The sequence below is a fragment of the Hylobates moloch genome, unplaced genomic scaffold (assembly GCF_009828535.3).
Source record: "Hylobates moloch isolate HMO894 unplaced genomic scaffold, HMol_V3 SCAFFOLD_10, whole genome shotgun sequence".
Classification (NCBI taxonomy): domain Eukaryota; kingdom Metazoa; phylum Chordata; class Mammalia; order Primates; family Hylobatidae; genus Hylobates; species Hylobates moloch.
In genome coordinates this window covers 92,719,271-92,739,333 of record NW_026652285.1, presented here as the reverse complement: position 1 = coordinate 92,739,333, position 20,063 = coordinate 92,719,271, and the positions used below count along the sequence as shown (strand labels likewise).

The 20,063-nt window shown below is 44.4% G+C and overlaps 1 protein-coding gene across 4 annotated transcripts in view; it reads left to right on the top strand.

The window, feature by feature from the left end:
• The window catches only part of CDK5RAP2 (CDK5 regulatory subunit associated protein 2), a 185,636-nt gene that overhangs the window by 35,797 nt on the left and 129,776 nt on the right, over positions 1 to 20,063 (top strand). For all 4 annotated transcript variants that reach the window (XM_032164988.2, XM_032164987.2, XM_032164990.2 and 1 more), the window contains exons 6-11: positions 5,200 to 5,323; positions 7,832 to 7,986; positions 14,122 to 14,284; positions 15,466 to 15,519; positions 16,335 to 16,454; positions 19,887 to 19,979. In XM_032164988.2, the coding sequence (XP_032020879.1) occupies positions 5,200 to 5,323; positions 7,832 to 7,986; positions 14,122 to 14,284; positions 15,466 to 15,519; positions 16,335 to 16,454; positions 19,887 to 19,979 (709 nt within the window). The remainder of the gene's footprint in view (positions 1 to 5,199; positions 5,324 to 7,831; positions 7,987 to 14,121; positions 14,285 to 15,465; positions 15,520 to 16,334; positions 16,455 to 19,886; positions 19,980 to 20,063) is intronic.

Genomic DNA, 20,063 nt, shown 5'->3' with positions numbered 1-20,063 from the left:
TTATCAAGATTGAAGATCAGTAATGGAATTTGGTCTGTTTCATACCCTGTGCCCTACCTGCTGCAGGTCTTGGCTTGGACTAGTTTTTAGTTAAGCTCACACACATGGAAACCTCAGCTCACAAAGGCTTGCATACACTCCTCGATAGCAACACATGGGATTGAGTATTTTGGAGGCTTGTGCACATGTTTATATGTGTATATTTCCCAAACTGCTCAGGCTCGTGTGGTCTGACTAGCTTTATTCGTTTATTCAGAAAATATTTATTAAGTGGCTCTTGTGTGGTGCAGTGGACTAGGTTCCTGGGGATATAGTGGTGATGCAAACAGATGCATGAGACTCACATTCTAGTGGGAGTGATGGTGATAAAATACTTGGAGTAATAAATATATAAACACAAGTTGGGGAAAGAGCTATGAGGAAAAATAAAGTGAGATATGAGAATTTATAGGTAGAGAAGTAAATATATATTATTATTATTTTTTGAGACGAGTTTTGCTCTGCCAGGCTGGCATGCAGTGGCGTGATCTCGGCTCACTGCAACCTCCGCCTCCTGGGTCCAGGCGATTCTCCTGCCTCAGCCTCCTGAGTAGCTGGGATTACAGGCATGTGCCGCCATGCTCAGCTAACTTTTGTATTTTTAGTAGAGATGGGGTTTCACCGTGTTGGCCAGGCTGGTCTCGAACCCCTGGCCTCATGATCTGCCCACCTCAGCCTCCCAAAGTACTGGGATTACAGGGGTGAGCTGCTGCGCCCAGCCAGGTAGGGGAGTGCATATATAGATGTGGCTATGTAGCCGGGAAAGTGTCCCTGAGGAGGTGGCATTTGCGACGAGATCTGAAAGATAAGTAGGAATTAACCAGTTGAATGGGTAGAGAAACTGTGCAAGGAGAAGAGAATGTATAGGTCTGAGGGAATATGAGAAGTCTAGAACACTAGAGATTTTGGTCTTTATCCTAAAATCACATGGAAAGCAGTCGTGGGTTTTAAGCAAGTGACACAATCAGAGTTCTATATTTGAAAAGGTCATTCTGGATGCTGGGTGGGAAGTGGATTGTAGAGACAGCGCGAGTGGAAGCTGGGCGACCAGTCAGGAGGCTAGTCCAGTGGTTGAGGTGAGAGGTGAGTGACAGAGTAGCTGGGTGAATCAGACATTTGGGAAGCAGAATCAACAGGCCTTGGTGATGGACGGGAAGGGAGATGTCAGTGATGATTCCTGTCTGGGGTTAAGGTCATGAGCTCTGTTTAAGAATGTTCGCGATGACCCAACTGCTCCAGCTTCCTCTCTACCAACTCTATTCCAAACACAGTTCATGGATGCTAAAATGTTCTTGCTTTTGCTGCTCTAACTCTGCCCCAGCAGACCTCCTTCCCTTTCATCTCCTCCCAGCCCAAATGCCTTCCATTGCTCAGCCCTTTGTAAAGCTTCAGATCTGGAACCGCACATGGCTTCCTCTAGCCCACATCAGTCTCTTAACGGACTTTGCTGGTACAGAATGATCATACTGTATGTGTAACACTTTTTAGTTTATAAAACACTTTCCATTTACATTCCATCATTGTTCTGGGAGCTGGGAAAGTCTTGAGGAATACCCCCATTTCACAGAGGAGAGACTGTAGGCCAGGAAAAGGGAAGGGCCATGACTCCCAGCCAGGAAGGTTACATCTGGCATTAGAACTTAAGTCCCTGACTTCTAGTTCAGCACTAGGTTCCATGTTCTTTTTAAATTTTTGTATGTAGATAATTGTATATTGGTATATACACAGTATCTATGTATCTGTTCAATGATAGTATCCACCATGGAACCGCTAGGTGTGCCTATTTCTTTTTTTTTTTTTTTTGAGATGGAGTCTTGCTCTGTTGCCCAGGCTGGAGTGCAGTGGCACAATCTTGGCTCAGTACAACCTGGGTTCAACTGATTTTTCTGCCTCAGCCTCCCGAGTAGCTGGGATTACAGGCATGCACCACAATGCTTGGCTAATTTTTGTATTTTTAGTAGAGACAGGGTTTCACCATGTTGGCCAGGCTAGTCTCAAACTCCTGACCTCAGGTGATCCCCCCCACATTGGCCTCCCAAAGTGCTGGGATTACAAGCATGAGCCACCATGCCTGGCCGTGCTTTTCTCTTTAACCCTAGCTTCCTAGCACCCAGCAGTATGTCTATGGTGGATACTTGTTGATGGAAAATATCTATGTTAATATAATACCCTCAACTCCCCTTTTCAGTGTTAGGATTTTTGGTGGGGTGTGGGGACAGGATATGACATCTGCCACAGGAAAATCCCCTGCTTTTTCCTGAAGAACCATAATTAGAATGAAAAGAATCCAGGGGAAATGTGGAGGATTAAAAAGGGTAGTGAGGCTGGCATTTATAGAATCTGGCTTTCTTGTATTGGGTGGAAAGCTAGATGAAACCAGTTTCTCTCAGCCTTTCCTCTCCTCAGGTCTTGCTGCCCACCTTGTGTGTTAGCCCAGATTCTGCACGGAAAGAAAGGGTCGAGGGAGGGAGCTAACACTTACTGAGATCCTTCTCTGTTCCACATCCTGCATCTGGCGCTTGACAGGCTTTATTGCATTTGATCAGTTATGTGGGCAGTCAGTATTCCCATTTGAGTGGAGAGAAAACCAAAGGTTGAGGAGTGGGGAAACGCATAGTGGCTGCTCTGGCTCCAGAGTATGCTGTGCCTTGCTGTGAAATAAACATGTTTGTTGGCTGGTTTTCCATTGTTATATTTATCAGTTACAATAAGGGGGCATTAAAAACGAAAGCAGTCATATTGTTGCGAGTAAATTTTATCTCTGTAGCTTTAAAACACAAACAAAAATAATAATTCCATTAGTAGAGGAAAATTTTACCATACTACTGAGTATAAATTTCATTGCCACAGAAACTGTAAAACACAAAGATGATAAATGAAAAGTTGGAACACTTATTATTGGGAATATATTTTACTGGTATAACTAAAACTCAAACAAACTGAATAATAATAGTACTTGTTAAAAATTGTAATCAGCCTCTTGACAATGTATGTGATTCAGACGGCAAAACACAAAGGTTAGATCTGGGCTGACAGGAGGGAGACGGCATATTTGCACTCTGGTGGGCAGGGTGGAGGGGTAAGGGAAAGGGGTAGCAGAGGTGAGCCATTTTATGGAGGAGGCTCTATAAAGCCCCAGGCCTCAAACCTTGGTGTGCGGGTAGCAAAAATTCATTCCTGGAGAAATCCTGTAGCCAAGGCTCGGGAAGGAAGGGCTTCTCGTCCAGAATTCTTTTGGCCGTGTATAAAAAATGCTCCTCAAGGAGTGATAGAAATGATTGTGAATCACTGTGAATTCAAGACAGTGATCTAAAAATGAGCCCTGGGAGTGGGGGGGTGATGGCATTCAATGGCGTTAATCAGGAAATGGAAATGGGCGCCTTGGCTGTGGCCAGCCGAGACCCCAGCAGAGGGTAGCATGAGGCCTCTCACAGCAGCTCAGCGGGAGCCAGCGCTGTGTGGGCCTCAGAGGCCAAGGGCTAGCGTGCAGAGCACTCCGATCAGAGAGGAACAGGCCCACATGTGTGAGCACATTAATTCTGAGAGGTAATCATCTCATTTTTCACACGAGGAAACTGAGGTGTGAGAGGTAATTTACTGAGGCTAGGTAATTCACCCAGAGTCGCACTGAGGATATAATAGGGTAAAAATTTAGAAGCAGATCTGTCCAGCTTCAGAGCCCATGTTCTTTCTTTCCAGTTGTTCACATTGAATTCCATTAAAATGATATGACACTGGGGCCTTCTGAAGCTTTATTGGTGAAAAGAAAAAAGATATTAATAAAGTCTTTATTTTCAGGCGACTCATGTTTGAGACTTGGACAACAAGTATGGCCCTCTTGACTTTCCATTGTTCTCAGTAAAAAATTCACATGGCTTGTACATGTGAGTGTCTGATCACATGGCTCTCAGTTGGAAAAATTTTATATATCTTTAAAGTAGGGCATGGGAAGCTGCTGGTGAATAGATTTGTTCTGTTGGAGTTTTTCTGAGAAACCAGCCTTAGGTGGAAGCATTTCCTTTATTATTTTGCTTTCTGGAAACCTGCAATCATTTTAGAAATCTGATGAGGACTGCTCATACAGTCTTACAGAGTCATGTCCGACACTGTTTATCTTCTGGCATCGGTGGTTATAGTCCTGCGTCTGATTTGGGCGTGCCGTTCCCACCACTGCCAGTCATGTGGAGAGAATATTCCATGGTGCTCTAGCAGTGTGTGCTCTGTGTTTTATGTTAGAGTAACACGGAGTACGGGCTGCTTGTGTAATCTCCGCTCTTTATGCCCTAAGTGGTAGCTAGTGCGCAAACAGATTGATCCTGATGCATTTAAAATGCTTTTCCCTTCAGTTGGCAGAAGATGAAGTATACAGACCTTTACTCCTGCAGATTTATTTTCGTTGCATACTGCTCCTTTGCATGTTGGTTTGTCAGACCAGTTCTCTGCCCTCCTTGCACCACTGGTGGAAGTGTACTTTGTTGGAAGCCCCTTGCTGAGAAATTTGGCAGTAGCTATCCAGAATCTTAGCAGTGGGCTTACCATGTGACCCAGCTATTCCCTTTCTAGAAATCAATTTTCAGGAAGTCACTGAATAGTAGACATACAAGGTTGCTTTTGTCATAACATTGCTTATTACAGTAAACAGTATCACCAACATTTATTGAATACTTACTTTGTACCAGGCACTGTTCTCAGAACTTTGAGTATCATCAGCTACAATGTGTTAAATGAGAAACAATTTAAATGTTGTAAAAATAGAGAATTGATTTAGTAACCTATAGTACACTTCATACATTGAATTAATATGCAGCCTTTAAAAATGATGATATAGACTTTTATTTATTGACACAAAAGAATGTTATAGTATATTAAGTAATAAGATCAATTCACTGATGTGTACTAAATGGTTCTTTTTTGTAGAAAATGTCTGAAAGGCTATATGCTAAAATGTTGACTTAGTTATCCTGAGTGACAAGATTATGGATGATTCTTACTTTTTTCTTATCTGTGTTTTTAAATGACAAATATTAAGCTAAAGAAAAAGAAGCTCAGCACAGGTCTGTGGCAGAAATGACTAACAAATATTGCTTGTCTCTTTGGGGCTGTGAAATGACCATCAGACCATCACTCTTGCATGTTTTACCCCTGTGCCTCTTTTTGCAGCAAAGCGGTTGAGAGCTTGGCTGAAGCAGGTAGCTCTGAAATCCAGCGGGTGAAAGAAGATGCTCGAAAGAAGGTGCAGCAGGTGGAAGATCTCCTAACCAAAAGAATACTCCTTTTAGAAAAGGCAAGTCTGGAAATCCTGAGGGCAGTGTATTTCTTATAGTGGATTAATAATAGGCTGGCACAGTTTTGTTTCTTTTTTTTATAAACCATCAGTTTCAGCAGAAACAACAGCCACCCTTATTGAGCATCTCCTGGATTGTAGCCCCATTTCAGGCATTTTATATGTATAATTTATAACCCCTTTACCCAAAAACTGGCCCTTGTGGTCCTCATTTCTGTGTAAGATCACTGAGATACAGAGAGAAGTACTAACTCGTGTAATAGGCTTAACCTAATACTAATAGGTTTAATCCTGGGTTTAACTATGCGGATTTTAAAGCCCGTGCTCTTCCTACAGCACCACTCTGCTTATTGTCTAGTTTAGCCCCATTATTTTAAAGATGTGGAAGCTGAGGGCCAGAGAAGGGAAATGACTTACCTAACATTAGTCAAGCCTGAAACCAGACTCTGCCCTTTAGTCTACCACGTGTCCATCCAGCTCTGGTCCCTGGTATCTGGCTTCCCTCCAGCCATCCTGCCCGTGCTCATGGAATGTCTTTTCTCTATTAGGCACTGCATGTCACTTCTTCTATTTACTCTCAGTTAGGTATTTCCTGTCACTGTGATGGGAGTCAGGATGTTTCCTGGCTAAAAAATCCTGTCTCCTTATCTATTTTAAGCTAGTATTAAGTAATACTATTTAATTCTTGGTCTTTGAAATCTTTTGTTTTATCACAGTTTCTCTACCTGAAACTCTGGTTCTTTTTAGATATGGAGAGAAATGGCACCAAAAGCACTTCTGGATACAAAGAGCAGGCACTATATTTTGCAGTTTACAGTTTTCCATTTATGATGTTCATATCGGCCCTTAAATTGTCCTCTTAGGGTTATGTAGCTATTAGGGCCAAAATACCTGTGTTTTAAACAGGCTTGGAGAGGGTTAGAAACATAGTATAGGTCAGAAGTGGTAGAACTAGAACCACATGAAGGTTCTCCTGATCACAAATTCTGAATTTTAGCGAAAATGTAATTATGAGATCTAACTTACTGGTTCATTTGTTTTTCCCTGTAAGTGGTTTCCCATGTATTGGGGTGACAGGTCTCTGCTCTGTCACTTACTAGCTTTATCACCTAGGATAAGGTATTTGCCTACCCTGAGCTTCTGCTTCATCATCTGTAAAACGAGGACAGTGATACCTGGTTTGCAGTGTAATAACTGTGGTATTAACAATTTATTGTAGGCTTACCATTTCATTGTGTGAGACGTCCTTCTAAGCTCTTGATAGACAGGAAGGTAACCTTTTCAATAAACCTCTGTGAGGTGAATACTTCTGTCATCCTTTCATTCATTCTTTTTTTTTTTAAACAGATGATGAAACAGGCACAGAGTGGCTAAGTCACTTGCTCAGGGTCACACAGGCAGTAAATATCAGGTAGTCTGGCTTCAGACCTGCATTCTAAACTGCTATACTGTACTGTCTTAGGATATAACTTTTTAGGGTTGGATGCAGATGGGAGATAATACGAATGAAGCTCCTCGCTCAGAGCCTGGCATTTAGTAAATAACAGGCTTTGTTGTTGTCTAAGAATATGATAAATGATTTTTTTCAGCTTTCATTGAGAGTGACAGGAAGCCCCTTGGGGAGGTAGTGGTGGGGGCGGCACTGTGGAGGGCAAGGGCGGGGAGGAGGGAGCCAACATTTCTTTCTGAGCTTCCTGTGATGGAACAAGCGTTTGATGGAGACTCACGGTAGCTCTTTGATAGGACGGTGGTTATCCCTATTTTATAGATTGGGAAGTTCAGGCTCAGAGAGGTTTAGCAACTACCTGAGGTCACACAGCACATATGTGGGAGAGCTGGGTTTTGAACCCAATTCTCTTTGATGTTTATCTTTGTGATGTAATTGGAGGCAGTTGGTGTGAGTAGTTGGAGATTCATATCTACTCCCAGGTCACTTTCATGAGCACAAGGGCCTTTTTCCCTAACACAGACACTACCTGCATGATTTAGATAATTTCCTTGTTGGCTTCTCTGACCTCTTGGGAAGAACATACAGTTGGCTTTTTTTTTTCTCTTTCCCAACTAAATCACCTTGGAGATATAGAAAATGTACTTTAGAATTGTTCAGTCATTATCTTAAAAAAATAGGGTGGTGGGGGTGTGTAGGATGAATTTGTATGGAAATTATGGTGACTCTTTGGAATTTATGTATGTTTATTATTGAGAGGAGCATTTCTCCTTGTTCTTCTTGAAGCTGTAAATATTGATCTGATTTTTTAAAACCAAAAATACAGTTCTTACAGAGTTGAGTCTTTTCCACTGGAAATGCCTATTACCCTTCAGGATACAAGAGGGAAAAATGGCTGGCAAATGTATTTATTACTGATTCTCTCCATGTATAGTACAAATCAGGGAGGGGAAATGTGCCGGAGAAAAAGTCATAAATATTTATATTTTAATCCAATTTCCTTTCAAAATGTTCCCAATTGTATTGAAAAATTGCGTCAAATGCATTTAATTTAACTCTAGGATGTGACAGCCGCCCAGGCAGAACTGGAAAAGGCCTTTTCAGGGGCAGAAACGGAGAAGGCTCTTCGGTTGCGTTTGGAAAGCAAGCTTTCAGAGATGAAGAAGATGCACGAGGGGGACTTGGCGATGGCTCTGGTCCTGGATGAGAAAGACAGGTCTGGCTCTTGTCCCTGTCGTACCCTGACATCACATTATCTGGCAGCGTGGGGAAAGAATTGTTCCCTTTTCTTCCCTTTTATACCTCCCTTCTCCCCATGTCCTCCACAGGACTTGAGTGACTAACAGGAACAAGTCCAACACAGTTACATAGAAAACTAGGGATAAAATCAGGAGGAAGAGAAAAGGAATAGCATAGTCATATGAGGTCAGAGATAGTCTACCGACAGACATTCATGCTGAAAAGTTCTACTCAGATACTAAAGTTAGCATTTGATTTTGCATATAAGCTTCCTGGGAGCCAAAGGAAAAAGGGTAGAGACAAGATTCACATTGCAAATGAGGTAGAACAAGCTAGTAACTCAGGAGAAGCCCAGTTTTACTTGGCACTATCAGAGGAAATTTCTCTTGTGGTTCTTCCCAAAGTGAACAGTGAGTGACTGTCCCCACAAGAAATAACAGTGAATTTCATGTGACTTATTTTCCATCATATCTTTTAATGCAGCCCAAGACCCAAATGAGTACAGGGCAAGGTGTCAAAAATAAAACAGTGTAGACCAAATACAGAGCTCTTTGATGATCCACAATAAAATGGGTGCCTTCTAGTTTATTGGATAGTTGATATGTCCTTTAGGCAGTCTTTAGTGCCCATTGTATTTTGCAACCAAACTTTTGGTAAAAACTTGTCAGGAGAAAGTTGATTTTATTCCTTACCATAAACCTTACATTTTGATACTCTCGCCTTATTTTGGCAGTCACTAAGTGGAAGGTTAACTAAATATAAGTCCAACTGCTGGCTAACCTGTGACCTATCTGTTGAAGAGCCGAGCTTGTTTGGAATTTCATAGAAATTGTTCTAAAGCAAATGATCTGTTTCAGAGGATACTGACTGGCTCCTTTTTCTTGGTCATTTGTTGCCTGCCCCGTGCGTTGATGAGCACTACTGTGTTGTTTCCGTGCTTGGCCTAACTGCCCGATTCCTCAGCTGTTGTCTGCTTTTACTTCTGCCATGGTACCACCTGTGGAGATTGGAGTCTGCTGCTTGGAAAATCAGATGAGCAAATCCTAATCCTTGGGATAGGATTATCTGTAAAAGAGAAGTAAATAGATCCAGAGGGAGAGCCCATGCCTCCATGTAAGTGCCCTAGCTTCAGCATTTGGAGGTGCGAGCATTTATTTGGTGCTCTGCAATCTTTTCTTAGCTTTGATCTGGAAAATGAAAGTTTTATGATTAATAATTTCAGGGTGAGTGAGGAAACTGGGTTCCCCATGGACCTCAGTGGAGTGAATACCTATCATCTCAGTTTACCCATTTGAGACCTTGTGTTTTTCTTGACTTCATGGCTAGGAAGAGAAACTTCCCTGGGACGTGCCCTCCTACTGAGCCTCCCCCCAGAGTACTGACCTTTCCAGGCACCACCCATGGAGCCACTAGACTGTGAGAATTCCACAGAATCATTTCCATGTTCCCTTGTATCTCTCCCAACCCATCAGCAGTGAAGCCGTTAGAAGGCTTATGGGCTTGTCTTCCTGGGGGAGCTACAGGTCTGGAGCAGTTAAACTGGGAGTAGGGGACCCAGGGAATAGAGTGTGTGAACAGCCACCAAAGAAGAAAAGACTGGCAGAATTCCTGGTGCCTGTGAAGGGGAAGGAGAGGGTTTGGGATAGGTTTGAAAAGAGGTCCTGGGGCAGAGTGAATAGAAAAGGCCCTCTGAGTGTCCTGACAGATGCTGAGCAGTCATTTAATTGGTTCTATTGGATCTTTACGCCTTTTATTCAACAGATATTACCTGAGCATCTTCTACTCAGCACAGTGGTGATGAGAATGTAAGAAGGAGTGATACAGCCTGGGTTCCTCTCCCCAGGAATCTCATTGTTTGAGTTGAAGCTTATCATCCAGCAGGGTGGGAGGGGTGGAGGGAGGAGCAGGATGATAAGGGCTAAGTAGGATCAATGCTGGGTTAACATATTTATCCAATTCAGTTTAGAGGGATTAGGAAAAGCTTCTTGGGAGAAGTACTAGGAAGAGGAAGAATTACTTGGACAGAGAAAGGGAAGTAAAGGAACAGTGCGAGTGAAAGTCGAGAGGCAGGAAGGAACATGGCAGGACGCAGGCACAGGAGGGTGCATAGCCTGGCCTGAGTGCTGTGTTCTGGAAAGGAGTGGGGAAGAGGTGAGGAGAGGGAAGCGGGGGAGGTGACATGGACCTTATTGAAGAATTTGAGTTTTATCTTAAAGGCATACAAGAAGCCACCGAAGAGTTAAAGGTGGGGCTTCAGGGAATGACAAGATCAGATTTAAATTTAGAAAGGTCTTTCTGCCTGCCCTTGGGGAATGGATTGGCACTGGGGCTGGGTAGAAGACTGGTTCTCAGGCTGATGCAGAAATCCAGGAAAGAGCTGATGGTGACCAAGGTGGAGGTGACAGAGCTGGGAATGGAGGAGAACAGGCTAGAAGAAGGTACAGTGGACATGATGAGCTTGAAGGGCTTGGTGACTGACTGGATCTGGGGGATGAGGGGAAAAGCTACAGTGATACACCCTTGCCCAGGCGTTGTGTTTTTTTTTTTTTTTTTAGGTGGAGTCTTAACTCTGTCCTCCAGGCTGGAGTGCAGTGGTGTGATCTCGGCTCACTGCAGCCTCTGCTTCCCAGGTTCAGGTGATTCTGTTACCTCAGCCTCCCGAGCAGCTGGGATTACAGTTGCCCGCCACCACAAAAGCCTGGCTAATTTTTATATTTTTAGTGGAGACAGGGTTTCGAGCATGAGAAGCTGTGGGGTGGTACAATTTATTGAATTTTGTTGGGGGAAAAGGAAAAAGAGGAAATGTTTTTGGGTGGAAGGAGAGGGAAGATGATACCTTCAGTTGGCACATGTTGGGTTTGAGGGCCTATGAGCCTCAGTGAGTAGAGTCTAGGATGTGGTTGGGTGTATGGCTTAAAGCTCAAATTAAAGGAAGTATAGATTCATTCCTTAACCAACTACTGAGTGTGGCCTTGGGAATGCATGCCGGGAATGCAGGGCTGAACGTTGTCCTGCTTCTATGGTGCTCTCAGTGTGGGAGGGGATAGATGTTAAAAAAATATATGTCGTGATTGATGCTGTGAGAGAGGTGAGCCCAGGGTTCCGTGCTGTGACAAAAGCAAGATGTGATCAGCTCTGCCTGGTCGTGGAATGGGGAGGGCTTGTCAGACAAAGAGTCCTCCAAGTTGGGTGAGGACGCTTTGCCAAGCAGAGAGAACAGCACATAAAGGTACAGAGCCTGGCACATTTTAAGGTGATCCTAGAGGAGAGTGGTCCTGTTAGCATGTGCCACAGAAGCTTGATTGCTCATCTTTTTTTGGAAGGGGGACTTTGGGAAGGGTTAACGTGTATCAAGTACTTACTGTGTTCTAGGTAGTAGAGTCTCCATGGATGTCGGATCAGAGCTTTGCTAAAAGGCGGCATCTTCCTGGGATTTCCCATAGGTCTGACTGGAGAGACACCAAAACCCAACGTGTCAGTCCTATGAATGCAGCTGTCTCTCAGGGATAGCTGTGTCCCAGGTGCACTCCCAGAGACCAGTGCAGCAGTCAGATGCCAGCTCTGGATTTTTGCTCAGGGTGTGGCCCTCTTTGTGGTGAAACTCTCTTGGGTGTGTAGGATCAGTGTGTTCCCTCCCTGAAGGCAGGCCTGCCTAGGAAGCTAAGTCAAGGTCAGATGGTTAGCAGAGAACTGGAGCCAGAGTCCTTGGTTTTGCCCTGGTAAGATGGATCCAGATCTGCGACCCAGATTGACTCACTGTTGGGCAGGGCAAGGTATTGAATCTTTAGGGCCCAGGAACCCCTCACGTGGATGGACTCTGCCAATATCTTTCTGGGCTCCCACCACCCTTTTTAAAGGTGCATGCTTTAGCTACTTTATTGCCTTCAATCTGGCCTTTGAGCTGCTCTGTGTCTTTAAGGCAGTTAATACTGGGAAGCCCTGCAGATCAAATATGCCAACAGATATGATCTGTTTGGCTTACAGTATTTTTTAAAGTGTGAATTAGTTGCCAATATATAAAAAATTGAATTTCATGCAGAAGTCTGGATTTCCACCTTCTCTTTAAAACCTAGGAGATTGGCAGCCCTGGGTATCATCTTGTTGGATTGAGGCTACCCCTCCCCTTAGATGGGCTTGGTGCTCCAGCTTGGCCACGGGAGTCCCCACCAGGCCTGCCTACTTTTTCTGTTCCCTATCTAGAACTTGCTTTAAGGTAACTAAAAAAAAAAAAAAAAAAAAAAAAAATCAATTTTATTGGTGTATAAATTACATACAACACAGTGCTTCAATTTTAAGTGTATATAGTTCGGTGACTACCTCTCCCATTGATTATGTGACGATTTCAAAGTTGAACCCCTAGAGGGCAATCTTACACCTCTTTCCAGGTTTTCTGGGGTATTGCACTGGTGCTGCCTGGCATCCTGTCTCCTAGTGCATTGCTAGTTGCTTTAGTTACCTTTGTCTCCCTCTTTACCTTCATCCTGGGAAGCTGTGCTTCACTAGGGCAGCTCTGTCTGACTGCAAAATCTTTGTTCTTTCTACCAAACTAAGTTACTTTCTAGGTTTAGCTGCAGAAAGGCTATTCTGAGAGTCTTCTGACAAAAGGCTAATTGTTGCATGTTAAAAGAAAAAGTAATAATTATAACAACTGTCATTTGTTGAGTTCCACCATATTCCAGGAGTGGTGCAAGATTGTTTTAAATAGCTTGTCTCCAGTCCACAATCCCAAGTCATCCCTATTTTGTAGCTGAGGAGGCACAGGCTCAGAGAGATGGAATTACTTGCCATGGCCAAGGGGCAGTTGATATGGGATAATTTGGTAATTATATTGTGTTATTTGATAACACAGCCCAGAGATTGATGTGTTCAGCTGTTCCTGAGGGGGTCACTAGGGGTGCAGGTAGCGAAGCTTCCTGGAGGGGGGGTGATGCTTAATTAGCTTTGGCAGGATGGCGGTGTTTGTCAGGTAGAGGTGGGGGTGAGGTGGGGGTAGGGTGGGGAAGGGCATTTTAGGTAGAAGGAATAGCATGAGCAAAGGTGTAGAGGCATGAAACAGTCTGGCTTCAGGAGAGAACTGGAAGTGAGGCTGCTGAGTGGCGACAGAGAGGGCGATGGTTTCCTGTGAGAGATGAGACTGAAGCTGTCGGCAGGGCCCTCTGATCTGGTAGGCCCTAAGACCTAGGACCTGGAATGCCTGGGAAGGAGTTTCACCTTTTTTTATTTTTTTATTTTTTCCTTTTCTTTTTATTATACTTTAAGTTTTAGGGTACATGTGCACAACGTGCAGGTTTGTTACATATGTATACATGTGCCATGTTGGTGTGCTGCACCCATTAACTTGACATTTAACATTAGATATATCTCTAATGCTGTCTCTCCCCCCTCCCCCACCCCACAACAGACCCTGGTGTGTGATGTTCCCCTTCCTGTGTCCAAGTGTTCTCATTGTTTAATTCCCACCTATGAGTGAGAACATGCGGTGTTTGGTTTTCTGTCCTTGCGATAGTTTGCTGAGAATGATGGTTTCCGGCTTCATCCATGTCCCTACAAAGGACATGAACTCATCATTTTTTATGGCTGCATAGTATTCCATGGTGTATATGTGCCACATTTTCTTAATCCAGTCTATCATTGTTGGACATTTGGGTTGGTTTTATCATGAAAGTCAGTGTTTTTAAACTTTGCCCTGAGAAGCCTTGGCAAGACATTCCGTTTTTTTCCACACTCAACGGAACAGCTCTGCTTCACTCGTTTTGTTCGCTTAGGTTTCAGTGACATTTCTTTTGGAGAGAGGATTTCTTGGCTAAAAGAATTAGTAGTCCACTACTGTTGGTGGGGGCCGTTGAAGGTATTTGAACAGGAGCACAGCTTGGCTAGAGTCCAGAAGCTCAGAGTTGAATTGACTGGAGCCAGGCTGGAGGCAGGTAGGGGACCAGTTAATGTCACACGAATTCTGGCGCTTAATCTCCTACCTGCAAAATGTGATTCTGTTTGTGTTCAGCCATGGTATATGTCTACTTTGAAGATATCTGGCCCCATTTCCTTCCTCCTCCAGCTCCACTGAGCTAAGAGAACAGCTTAGAATTAATATTTAAATTTTGTTCTGTTTTAGACTGATTGAGGAGTTGAAGCTGTCTTTGAAGAGCAAAGAAGCTTTAATTCAGTGCCTTAAAGAGGAGAAATCTCAGATGGCATCTCCTGATGAGAATGTGTCATCTGGAGAGCTCCGAGGACTTTGTGCTGCTCCAAGGGAAGAAAAGGAGAGAGAAACTGAGGTGAGGTGACAGGACATGAAGTGGGGACTTTAATTAGCCAACCAGACTCCTCTGTGGGAGATGGAATGCACATTCAGTCCTCATGGTTCACACACAGCCTGCTTCTAAATATGAGTCCCCTGTCAGCTGAGGAGTGAGCAGAAACTGCCTTTGTCAGGGGCCCTGGCATTCTTTTTCCTTCCCAGCCTCCTGTTCCTATAAAGAGTTGCTTAAAGAAAACCAGTCCCTACCTGCTTACCTCTGTTTTACCATGTGTTGATTTGTTGTTACCTGGGGACTTTATTTTCATCCTTTGGATTTTCTTAGGATACAGTTGTGGTGCATTATTTTCCATCTTGCCTTTTTGGTTAGAAGTAGGTATGAGGCCAACTTTGGTCTGCAACTTGAGAGGTGGGGTGGGAAGAGGACTAACTTGTATCGGGCTTGGCAGTACAGGAGGGGTTCAGTATACCGCCTCGTTCAATCCTCCCAGCCACCTGGCAAGGTAGAGCTCATGGTCTCCTTGTCAAGTTTAGAAACAGGCTCAGGCTCAGAGGAATTGTTACATTTTTCCAGGTTCCAAGAGACGGGTTACTAGTAGCTGACCCCAAAGCCTCCCTGGACTCCTGCCCCCCGCCCTAGGCGGCCTCCCCAGCAAGCTCTTTTGAAGAGGTTGGGCAGGCCAGGGAAGTACAGGTAGGTCTTAAGTCCAGGCCTTCCATTCTTGTTGGAGTAGCTGCTGCATGTGGTATGTTCACATTGGGGATGTTCTGGTTGTTCACAGAAAGTCTTGGTTTCTTCATGAAGCAGGGCCTGTGCTCTTACCACAGCAGTGAATGCTGTAGCCCTGCCAGTTCGTTTGCATCTGTAATCCACAGTTGTCTCCTGCCCCTCCTCTTAACTCTCTTTCCCACTTCTGTGGCATGGCCCTCTAGTAGGCCTTCGTCTTGTTCAGCAGCACTGTGGTTTACTCTCTGTGGGGCTAGTGATCAACCAGGGTAGGTTGTTGTCTTCACATTTTTCTTCATTCAAATCAGGCGGGGCTTTGGGTGGGACGGAGAGAGGGAGGGGACACTTGTTTTAATGAGTTCCACAGCAGTGGGGGAAGTGAGTAAACGACAAGGACGTGCTCATTCTAATTGTTCTGGAGAAGCTGTTGGATTGCACGTCCCTTTTTGACACCAATTAATGCCTTTTCTTAGGCTGCACAAATGGAGCATCAGAAGGAGAGAAACAGCTTTGAAGAGAGGATCCAGGTATGTTGATACAATTTTAAAAAACGTATTGAAGATTTAGCCTATTCTTGCCTCTTGTTTTATTCTGAGTGCAACAGATAATTCTGTGTCACAGTAGCTGTCATTCATTGAATGCTACTGTATGCCAGTCAAGCATAAGGTACTCTAGAAAGGGTTTCTTAATCTTTGCAATAACTCTGTGAAGTAGGCATTCCCATTTTACACATGTGGTACCTGAGGCCCAGAGAGGTGAGGTCACTTGCCTAAGAGCACATAGCTAGGAAGAGGTAGAGCAAAGATTTGGACTTGTCCATGTGCCATGGTTCCTCTCTCACAGCAGGAGGCTTTTGTGTGGTGCCTGCCAGCTTAGAAAGTGCTTTCACATCCATTATCCTGTTTGATCCTCACAACAGCCTGGAAGAGAGCGGTGGTGATTATCTTTAGAAATGAACTCAGACTATAAATGTATAGTTTAGTCTCCATCAAAAGGAATGAAATTAATGATCTGTTATTTCTCCCAAATAACCTGGTATGGTTTCAAAGACTCTGAGTGACTGTATTCAAATTCCAGAAGGCATTGGAATCCTTCCCATAGGAATAGCTGTCATCGTCTTAACTGATTGATCCCTTCCCTTCACCCAGCCCTCTTGCCGGGAGCGGTAACACAGTAACTTGGAGCTGATGCCACTATGTTCAGCTCCACTTGGAAACATTAATCACAGGTTGACAGGAATAAGATAGAATAACTGCATTTGAGTGTGCTCTTAAAGATATATTTACAGTGCATTTTGGTTGGAACGCATCAACTTAGTGAATCTTTTTCTAATCTAATTTAGGCACTTGAGGAGGACCTGAGAGAGAAGGAAAGAGAAATTGCTACAGAGAAGAAAAATAGTTTAAAGAGGGATAAAGCCATTCAGGGTTTAACCATGGCATTAAAATCAAAGGAAAAAAAGGTATGTCTGATACACTTGAAGTAAGATTTTTCTTTATTAGCTTCTATGACTGGCCTGTCCTACCCTGAATTTTTAGCTTTAGATGAAAAGTTTATAAGAGAGCTGAGGTAGTATAGAAAGTGGGGAAATGATCCTCTAGTCAACCGGAAATCCAGTGCTGTCCAATAGAAATATCATATGAGTTACATATGTGATTTAAAACTTTGTAGTGGCCACATTAAAAGAAGTAAAAAGAAACAAGTGAAATTAATTTTAATTATATATATCCCTCCCAAACATAATCATTTCAACATATAATCAGTAAAAGTAATGAGATAGTCAACACTTTTTTTTTCAGAACTAAGCGTTTGAAGTTCAGATGTGTTTACAGCACACCTCAATTCAGTCCAACCACATTTCACATGCCAAGAGCCACATGTGGGTAGTGGACAATGCAGGTCTAATCTTTTGAAGGATAACAGAAAATTGAGATAAAGGAGTTTTGGGAAGCAAGGCCATGACTGTGAGCCAGTGAAAGAGCTACGTGATTGTTGCTTTTGTAATCCAAGATGGTAGCTGATGGTTCTGTGCTGTTTTCTTGTCCTTACTATGGCAATCTATTGTGTCCTAGTAGCTATGCAAGGAACAGACACAGAGAAGAAAACCCAGCTCTGCTTGCAAGTCTATTGGGGAAGAAAGAGTGTTGAGGGTTGTAATTGAGGGAAGTGTAGGGAGCTGGGGAGGCAGAGGGAAGGGGACCTGATCCAGATTAGGTGTGGATGTTGCGTGTGGGGAGCAGTGCTTAGAGGAGAAGGTGCCTGAGCTGCATCTTAAAGGATAAGTAGGAGTTAGTTGGGAAGGAAGGCAGGGATGGGGATGCCATTTTGGACAAAGGGAGAGCATTGGTCAAGGCGTTTACTTAGGAGAGACCCCATATGCACCATAGACAGTTTGGAGTTGTCAGAGCACAAAGTGTAAAACTTAAAGGAGGTGAGAGAAGAAGGTGAAGCTTCTTCAAGTGGCCAGCCGGTGGAGGTTGGGGAAACTAATCTTATTGAGCTGCTTAAGTGGCACTTAAGGCCACTGAAAACTCTTAAGCACATTTTCATTTTGGAGAGGTCTCTGGCTCTATCTGGAGAGTGAATTGCAGGAGGGAGAGAATGGAGGCTGGGAGACGAGTGCCCCAGTGAGAGCCAAGAAAGGCTGAATTAGAGCAGTGGGCACAGCAAGTAGGAATGGAGGGGGAGGGGCTTATTAAGAAATAAGATTCAAAGTCATTAGAAATAAGGTTGGGAAAATTTGAGGATTAGATGTAGGACTTCAGAGAAGCATAGTGAAGGATGACTTCTAGGTGTCTGGCTTGCGTGACTAGAGGTATGGTGGTGCCACTGATTCAGTTCAAAGCATGGATAATAGAGGTTGATGGCAAGATCTGGGACAGTGGTAGTGAGAGACAGGACTAGCTGGATTTCCTAGGCCGAGTAAGAATCCCTAAGCCTAGCTGGGAAGGTGACCGCATCCACCTTTAAACACAGGGCTTGCAACTTAGCTCACACCCGACCAATCAGAGAGCTCACTAAAATGCTAATTAGGCAAAAACAGGAGGTAAAGAAATAGCCAATCATCTATTGCCTGAGAGCACAGCAGGAGGGACAAGGATCGGAATATAAACCCAGGCATTCCAGCTGGCAACGGCAACACCCTTTGGGTCCCCTCCCTTTGTATGGGAGCTCTGTTTTCACTTTATTAAATCTTGCACCTGCACTCTTCTGGTCCATGTTTGTTATGGCTCGAGCTGAGCTTTCGCTCGCCATCCACCACTGCTGTTTGCAGCTGTCGCCGACCTGCCGCTGACTTTCATCCCTCCGGATATGGCAGGGTGTCCGCTGTGCTCCTGATCCAGCGAGGCGCCCATTGCCACTCCCGATTGGGCTAAAGGCTTGCCACTGTTCTTGCACAGCTAAGTGCCTGGGTTTGTCCTAATCGAGCCGAACACTAGTCACTGGGTTTCACGGTTCTCTTCTGTGACCCACGGCTTCTAATAGAGCTATAACACTCACCGCATGGCCCAAAATTCCATTCCTTGGAATCTGTGAGGCCAAGAACCCCAGGTCAGAGAACACGAGGCTTGCCACCATCTTGGAAGCGGCCTGCCACCATCTGGGAAGCGGCTCGCCACCATCTTGGGAGCTCTGTGAGCAAGGACCCCCCCGGTAACAGTAGATGTGATGAATCTGTTTAGAAAATGCTGACTTTGAGGAGCCCATGGACCATCCAGATGAGAGGTCCAGGAGGCAGATAATGTGCATGCCTAAAATTTGGAGAGAGCTCAATCCTGAAGAGGTCAATCTAGGAATCCCTTGTGTACAGGTGTGAGTTAAGATTCTGAGAGCTGACCTACTTATCCAAGGAGAGTATAGAATGGGAAAGAAGAAGGTTGATGATGGGACTGCAGAGGACATCAGAATTTCAGGAATAGGGAGAGGAATGCACAAGACAGAAGGAATGGTTGCAGAAGTAGGACACTAACCAGGAAACTGGTGGTGTTGCTAAGGAGTTTGAATGATCACCGGTGTCAGATGCAGCAGAGATTTGCCGCCTAGTGATAGTAGTCATGGTGGGCATGGTGGCTTATGCCTTTTATCCCAACACTTTGGGAGGCTGAGGTCAGAGGATCGCCTGAGGCCAGGAATTTGAGACCAGCCTGGGCAACAAGGTGAGACTGTGTCTGTAATAAAAATACAAAAAAGTAGCTGGATATGGTGGCGTGCGCCTGTGGTCCCAGCTACTTGGGAGGCTGAGGTGGGAGGCTTGCTTGAGCGTGGGAAGTTGAGGCTGCAGTGAGCTGTTATCAGCCACTGCACTCTAGCCGGGGTGACAGAGCAAGACCCTGTCTCAAAGAAAAAAAAAATGTCAACGTTGTATCACGTGTGGGGAGTTCTAGGCCCAACTGAGATCAGAGGCCTTCAGTGTGTCAGGACACTGGTGTTGGAGCCGCTCTGGGTGCTGGCAGAGTCCAGGGTGTGGCCATGGTGGTTCATGGCCAGTTCCGGGGTGTAGGAGAAAGTCACTGGAGGATGAGGAATTTGGGGAATACCCAGGCTAGGTAGTTGGGTAGGTCATCTATACGGACAATAATAATAGTAACAGTATGAGCCAGGCATTATTTTAACACCGATGCATATTACCTCATTTAACCCTAACAACACAATAGCTGGGTGAGTGGTGGTATCCTCATTTTACAGTTGAGGAGATGGAGTCTCAAAGATGTCAAGTACCTTGCCTGGAATTATCCAGCTAGTAAACAGCTAAACTGGAAATCCCACTCGGATCTCTTCTGACTACAAAGCCCTTGATTATAAGCACGACACAATTGAGCAGGAGAAGCATGTGGGCTGTGCAGAGAGGAGAGCCCAGTTACATACTTGGCTGGTATTCGTTATTTTTCCCCAGGTTGAAGAACTTAACTCTGAAATTGAAAAGCTCAGTGCTGCCTTTGCTAAAGCCAGAGAGGCCCTGCAGAAAGCACAGACCCAGGAATTCCAGGTAACTGTTCACTTGGCTTAAGTGGCTGTCTCTTTGATCCTGACCCCTGGTGAGGTGAGGACTTTGCAGCTGAAAGAACTTGGG